This window comes from Trachemys scripta, chromosome 1 (genome assembly GCF_013100865.1).
Source record: "Trachemys scripta elegans isolate TJP31775 chromosome 1, CAS_Tse_1.0, whole genome shotgun sequence".
Taxonomy (NCBI): Eukaryota; Metazoa; Chordata; order Testudines; family Emydidae; genus Trachemys; species Trachemys scripta.
The window spans coordinates 133,613,786-133,621,352 of NC_048298.1; the positions used below are offsets into that span (position 1 = coordinate 133,613,786).

The 7,567-nt window shown below is 54.0% G+C and overlaps 1 protein-coding gene across 1 annotated transcript in view; it reads left to right on the forward strand.

Annotated features, from left to right (window-relative positions):
- LOC117873110 (galectin-3-binding protein A-like) overlaps positions 1-7,041 on the forward strand; it is an 18,961-nt gene extending 11,920 nt beyond the window's left edge. The window contains exon 2 of the mRNA XM_034762190.1: positions 6,701-7,041. Coding sequence (XP_034618081.1) covers positions 6,701-7,041 — 341 coding nt within the window. The remainder of the gene's footprint in view (positions 1-6,700) is intronic.
- Positions 7,042-7,567: the final 526 nt, after the last annotated feature.

The following is a 7,567-nucleotide window of genomic DNA, read 5'->3' on the forward strand; positions in this document are numbered from 1 at the left end:
CAGCTGTTTCTTGTGCCTCCACCACACTCTTCTCTGATCTACACTTTTCTTCAGGAATGTGCATGGTTACATCCATTTGAGATGGAGATATGGATGCTGCAGTAGCTGCCAGGTCACCTGCACACTGATTAACTGGAAGATCAGGCATCTCCTCACCACTCACATCCTCACTGGGGCCGGAAGGCTCACCATGAACATTTGTGTCTATGTATCTCAGGAGAGCTCCTTCCTGCTTAGATAGAAAAACTTCCTTTGCTTTCTTTCTTTTTCTGAATGCTGCCGCAGAGGGGCATTTTCTTCTTTCATTCATGACTGCTGTTCTGTACCAGCTATAGTGGCTCTGAACAGTCAGTTGAAGGGGACAAATAAGCAGGCTGGTAGCAGGGCCTGAGTGAGGGAAGATATCAGTGTCTTAATGGCCTAACTCTCTGCTACTGCTTCAGTTGACTGCCTTTTCTCCTCAAGTGGGTTCAGGGAAGCAGCAGGAAACAGGAAGCTCCCTGAGAAGCTAGTGTAAATCAGGCTCCTGGGGGTGCTAGAGAGGGTCCTCCTCCTTTCTCTCCCTGCAGCTCCAGCTGCTTTCTGTTATTCTCTCTCACCTTTTCTCCTGCCTGCCTGTTATTTCTCTTGCCTCCAGCACTGCACTCCACCATCTCTGTGCATCTAGAGCAGAGAGAATACATATGCACCAGCAGCAGATGCAATTTTCTACACTCTGGGTCCTAGTGGCGCCTCCCCACAGTCTGGCATCTGCAGCAGCTGCCTCAGTTTGCCTCGTAGTAAGGGCAGCCCTGCTTCCCTCACTCTCCCCATCCTCCTTTCATAGGGTCTCTGCTGTCCCTCACGGTCCCTGGGTCCTCTCCAGCCCCCTCAGCCACACAAAGACAGCCGTGTTCCTCATGGGCTTTAGTGGGAAGTGGCAGCCAGCTTTACACAGGGCAGCCTCACTCCCACACACTGACAGACTGTTGGGAGATGGCGGCATCTCGCTGGCTTCAGCCCCACTGACAGTGGCAGGAGATGGCGCCATTTGGAATAAGGGAAACTCCATGAGTTGGCACCTTTCATCGTGTTCTCACGAGACAGGTAAAAACACCCCAAATCGCCAGAGTGGGGATAAAATGGCGAGAGCTGCAGCACTGACAGCCCTGAGTGTAAGGCCCTGAGACAGGATCTGTTGGAGCCATGAGGCAGCTCTGGGCATGTCCCATTCTCCTGGCTCTGGGCGCAGATCCCCTGCTGCCGGGCGCAGACTCTGCTGTGATAAAGCTGTGGAGGGGGCTCCCTGATCGCTCTGACCCTGCTCTTTGTCTCTCTTTGAAGGTGCTGAGGAGCTGAGGCTGGTGGATGGAGGCAGCCCCTGTGCCGGGAGAGTGGAGATTAAACACCAGGATCAGTGGGGGACGGTGTGTGATGACAACTGGGACATGACAGATGCTGGGGTTGTCTGTAAGCAGCTGGGATGTGGAGCTGCTGACAAGGCCCCTGGAAATGCACATTTTGGACGAGGATCTGGACAAATTTGGCTAAATAACGTTGCCTGTGATGGTACCGAATCTGCTCTCTGGCACTGTGGGAATAAGGAATGGGGTAAGAATGACTGCGGTCATGAAAAGGATGCTGGAGTGACCTGTTCAGGTAAGAATCAGCCAGCTCAGTCCTGAAAGGCAAATCCCCTGACACAAAAGGGCTTGAACCCAGAGGGCATCGTGTTCTTGTCGCCCAAACAAGAAATGAACAAAAAACAGAACAACTGCTGTAATGATTGCTATTACTGAGGTGTAATTATTACTGTTCATGTCACTGGCCACTAAGGAGCCCCCGTGTGACTGTGAAGTGTTTTCATTATCTCATCTCCAGTTGTTTCTATGCCACATCTTTCTTTTCCTCTAAAAATGCAGATAGGAGAGAAAATGGAAAAGGAAAATGGCAGGTTGGTCCTCAGTTGCTGAGGCACTTTTGAAAATGTTACACTAATGCCAAAATCCAGACCCAGACACGAAACTGCAGAGGTACAGAGGGTGCGACATTTATGTAGCCCCTTTGCCACCCTCTTAGGGTGACCGAGGAATGGGAAGATTCTCCCAGATTGCCCAGAATTAGATTTAGCCAAGAGTGCTCCCCCGTCTGCTCTGTTACTTCTCACATTTTGGACCAACCAGTAATAGAAAATTTCAAAATCTCTCATACCTGTAGATCTAGTGTAGCATAAAGAGCTCAGCCAAAAATATACCTCAACCCTACACAGCACAGGAATATCATATTATGGAGTCATTTGTTGTGACTCAGTAGTTAACATTACAGCTACAGACCTGCAGAGCCTGTGTGTAACTGCAGCTGGGTGTGTCCCTACCTGTGTGAATGCTCATGAAAGTGCAGGCTGGAAGGCTTTGCAGCTTGTCACAGAAGTAGTGTGAGAGGGAGCCCAGGCTGGTGCGTTGGGGGCTCAGTGATACCCCAGTTCCAGGTGGCATCCTGGGAGGAACCCGTCACCATAGTGTTTCACAACTATTGAACACTTTAAATTGGGTGGGAAAACAAATATGTGGGCTCCAGGAAAACAAATGAGAAAATATCAGGGATGGACCAAAGCTGTGGGTTTCACTCCCAGACCCAGATCTGAACTTGTTAATGTTCAGAGTGCAGAGCTAGCCAGGGTTTCCCTTGTTGCCAATGCAGGGGCCAGGATATTGGTGTTGGACTATGTCGGTTGGAGGGAGAAGCCAGTAGAGGAGTTGACTGGGATCCTAGAAGGGAGCAAAGAAACAAAGTCTGTTGGAGCTCAGTGGAGGGGCAGGCTGGAGATTTCTGAGCATTGAAACTGCTGGCTGTTGATAGGTTCAACTGCGTGCAGGGAAGCAGAACTTTGTGTGCACTTAGCCTTGGGTCCTACCACGAGTGAGCATCACTGAGTTAACTTGGTTGAAAAAAGCCCCAGTGCAGACCAGGCCCAAGGGGTTTCCTTTGGGACTGGACTGAACAGAGCAGCAGCTGAATAACCTTCCTTATGGATTGCAGTAAAGTGACCATTTTGTATTTGCTCTGCATTGAAGGAGCAGGATGGTCTGGCCACGTACTGGTGCGAATTGCACTGTTCTCTAAGCTCCATGGAGGCTCCTTACACACGGTGTCCTCAGCTCAGCCACCCACTGCTGCAACCAGCCTGTTCCAGTGGTCACAGGGGAACTCTGTATGTAACCGTAGCTCCTAGGCATAGTAATGATACCTCTACTTGCTCTCAGTCTCAGTCACAGTCCTGGGTCCTCAAACTCTGTCCTGGGGACCAATTCTCCCAGGCAATATCCAAGGACTGTGTGGCAGGCAGTGGCCCATTCTCACAGTCCCTGTGAACTGCCTCTCTCCCAGCAATCAGCTTTGCCTCTCCACAACCCCCAGAAATGCAAACAGCTGTAGAGACAACTGGGGGGTAAGGGGTGGAACTCAGAGCTGCTGGGATAGGGTTACCATTCGTCCGGATTCCCCCGGACATGTCCGGCTTTTTTGAGTTAAAAATAGCGTCCGGGGGGAATTTGTCAATGTCCGGACTTCCCCTCCTCCCCCCCCCAAACAGAGCGTGCGCGCGGCTTACAGAGCAGCTGGGGCTCCGGCAGCCAGAGCCAGAGCCCTTCCTTCACTTCCCCCTCCTCTCTCCTGAAACTTGACACCACTCCCCTCCTCTCTCTCCCTCCCCCTCCCTCCCTGCATTCACAGATCGCCGGCCGTTCGCCGTCTGGAGCTCCGACCCTGCTCCCCTCCCCCGCTGCCGAGCGCGCTGCTCTGCAGCACAGTAAGGAGGCCGGTGGTCAGAGAAGTGGCAGGGAGGTTCTGGGGGTGGGTAGTCAAGAGACAGGGAGCAGGGGGGAGGGTTGGATGGGTCAGGAGTTCGGGGGGCGGCTGTCTGGGGGTTGGGGGTGTAAGGTTTTGGGCAGTCAGGGTACAGGTGGGGGGGTCTCAGGAGGGGGCAGTCAGGGGACAAGGCACAGGGAGGCTTAGGTAGGGGGTGGGGTTCTGGAGGGCAATTAGGAGCAGGGGTCCCAGGAGGGGGCAGTCAGGGGACAGGGAGCAGAGGGGTTTAGATGGGTCAGGAGTTTTGGGGGGGGCTGTCAGGGGGTGGGGGTGTGGATAAGGGTTGGGGCAGTCAGGGGACAGGTAGGGGGTAGGGTTCTAGGGGGCCAGTTAGGATGTGGGGAAGGTCTCAGGAGGGGGCAGTCAGGGGACAAGAGGCAGGGAGGCTTAGGGAGGGGGTGGAGTCCTGGGGGGCAGTCAGGGGACAAGGAGTGGGGGGGAGGGTTGGGGGTTCTGAGGGGGCAGGAAGTGGGAGGGAGTGGAAGGGGCAGGGGCGGGGCTAGGGCGGGGCTCCTCCCGTCCTCTTTTTTGATTGTTAAAATATGGTAACCCTATGCTGGGAGAAAAGCAGCTTGCAGGGAGTGGGGGCAGAGTCTGCTGCTCATCTGGGGAAGGAGCAGCCTGTACACGCAGGGCAGAGAGGCCAGGTAGAAAAGGGAGAAGAGGAGGGGGAAGAGCCCAGGGGAGGAGGGCAGGAGGAGACCAGTGGAAGAGGGAAATGTAGGGGGCAGGTCAGGAGAGGAAGCTCTGGTAAGGAGCACAAGGCTGTAATGCCAAGCTATTCAGAACAAAAATTGTGAGGTTATTAAAAACATCCAGTCTCATTTTTCCATCCATCTTTGGACTTTAGACCCCCCCCCCCTACTCCTCTGCCAGAGTGGGGGTGAGAATCACAGGTTGGAAATCACCCTTTAGTGCACCCAAACTGCACGACTCCCCCTGGCTGCTCAGCTGGAGACTGCGCTCTACCCTCCCTTCACCCCTGAGACGGGAACTGCCGTCCATTGCCCAGCGCTGCCTTCGCTCTCCTCTCCTGGTTCAGTTCCTCTGACAGATGGAGGACTGGCTGAGAAATAGCTTGACAGCCACTGAGCTAATTCATGCAGCATGGTTCACACTCACACTCAGACTTCTGTTACTGGTCAGGGGTGAGTTACAGATGTTGGAGACCTTCACACTGACATCAACCATTCACATCAACTACAGTGTCACCGTAACACGACGGGAATGATTTAGCCATTTCCAAATAGCAACACTTCCCAGGCTTCCCCCACCCCACCCCCCACAACTTCTCTGCCTGAGACTGGGAAATACTGCCCCCATTCTAGAGGCCCCTCTCCTCAGCTCCCCATCTCTCTTTTGCTACTGCACCTGCTCACTCCTGCCCCCATCCCCTTCCTACTCCAATATCCAATTCCCCTCCCCAATACTCCCTCATGACCCCCGCTCCAGAACCTCTCCCCTTCCTCCTGTCCACCGGCACCAGGCCCCCCCACTCCATCTCCACTCCTCCATCTTCCCCAATAATCCCTCATGTGCCCCTGTTCCAGACTCCCTCCGCTCCCTCCCATCCTCTGCTCCACACCCCTCCGCTCCTCACCCTCCTGCTGCCCTGCTTCAGGCCCCCTCACTCCTTCCCCTACACATAATCACCCTTCCCCACCCCACCTCCTCCTTACCCCCTTTTTAGAGCCACCTTTTCTCCCCATGCCTCCTTCTGCCCCCCAATCCCTTCCCCTCTCTCCCTCCTGTCCCTGATTCCTCACCCCCCTGACTTCTCACTCCTGTCCCCCATTCCTGTCCCCCATCCCCTCCTCTCCACCTCTCCATGCAGACCCCTTCTCGAAACCCCCTTCTCCTCTCCTCCCTCCTGCCCCCTGCTCAATAACCCCCTCCAGGATCATGCTCCCTGCTCTCCCTCCAGACTACCGTGTGCTCCATCTCCCCTCCTCCCTCCTGCCTCAATTTCAGATCCCTGTCCCCTGCCCTCCATTCTGACTCTCTTTTCTGCTTCCCTGTTAACCCCCAATGCAGACACCCCTCCCTTTCCCACTTCTCCCTCCTGCCCCGTCTTTCCAACCTCCTTCCCACCCCCCACTCCACACCCACCTCCTCACTCCTGCCCCTTCCTACCACCCTTTCCAGACCCTCCTCCCCTCTGTCCCTCCAACCCCCTGCTACAGACTCTCTCCCTTCCCCACCCTCTTTCCTCCCCTTGCTCCAGAACCCCCTCCCCACCCCTGCCTCTGGCTGACTAATCCTCTTTACCCCATTCCCTTTCAACCCTTGAATCTGCCTCCTGTCCCCCAAGTGCCCTGCTCCCCTCACTCTCCCCATCCTCCTTTCACAGGGTCTCTGCTGCCCATAACGGTCCCTGGGTCCTCTCCAGCCCCCTCAGCCATACAGAGGCAGCCGTGTTCCCTGTGGGCTTTAGTGGAAAGTGGCAGCCAGCTTTATTCAGGGCAGCCTCACACCCACATGCTGACAGACTTTAGGCAGATGGCAGCATCTTGTTGGCTTCAGCCCCAGTGACACTGTGACAGTGACAGGAGGTGGCACAATTTGGAATAAGAGAAACTCGTTGAGTTGGCACCATTTATTGTGTTCTCACGAGACAGGTATAAACACCCCAAATTGCCAGAGTGGGGATAAAATGGTGAGAGCTGCTGCACTGACAGACTCGAGTGTGAGGTGCTGAGACGTGAGAAGGTGGAGCCATGAGGCAGCTCTGGGCATGTCCCATTCTTCTGGCTCTGGGTGTGGATTCCCTGCTGCCGGGTGCGGACTCTGCTGTGATAACGCTGGGGAGGGGGCTCCCTGCTCTCTCTGACCTGCTCTGTGTCTCTCTTTGAAGGTGTCAACGAGCTGAGGCTGGCAGATGGAGGCAGCCCCTGTGCCGGGAGAGTGGAAGTTAAACACCAGGATCAGTGGGGGACGGTGTGTGATGATGGCTGGGACATGGCAGATGCTGGGATTGTCTGTAAGCAGTTGGGATGTGGAGCTGCTGTCAGTGTCCATCTTAATGCTTATTTTGGACGAGGATCTGGACCAATTTGGCTAAAAAATGTTGCCTGTGATGGTACCAAGTCTGCTCTCTGGCACTGCCGGAACGAGGGATGGGGTAAGAATGACTGCGTTCATAGAGAAGATGCTGGAGTGACCTGTTTAGGTAAGAATCAGCCAGCTCAGTCCTGAAAGGCAAATCCCCTGAGACAAAAGGGCTTGAACCCAGAGGGCATCGTGTGCCTGTGACCCTAACGAGACTAGAACAAAAACCAGAACAACTCCTGTCATTATTGTTATTACTGAACTGTAATTATTACTAATCCTGTCACTGGCCACTGAGGAGCCCCCTGTGTGACCGTGAAGCGTTTTGATTATCTCATTTCCAGTTGTTTCAATGCCACATCTTTCCTTTCCTCTAAAAATGCAGACAGGAGAGAAAATGGAAAAGGAAAATGCCAGGTTGGTCCTAAGTCACTGAGGCACTTTTGAAAATGTTACACTCATGCTAAATTCCAGACCCAGACACCCAACCACAGAGGTACAGAGAGTGGGGCATTTATGTAGCCCCTTTGCCACCCTCTTAGGGTGACTGAGGAATGGGCAGGTTGGCCAGAATTAGATTTAGCCGAGAGCACCCCCCTGTCTGCTCTGTTACTTCTCACATTTTGGACCAACCAGTAATAGAAAATTTCAAAATCTCTCATACCTGTAGATC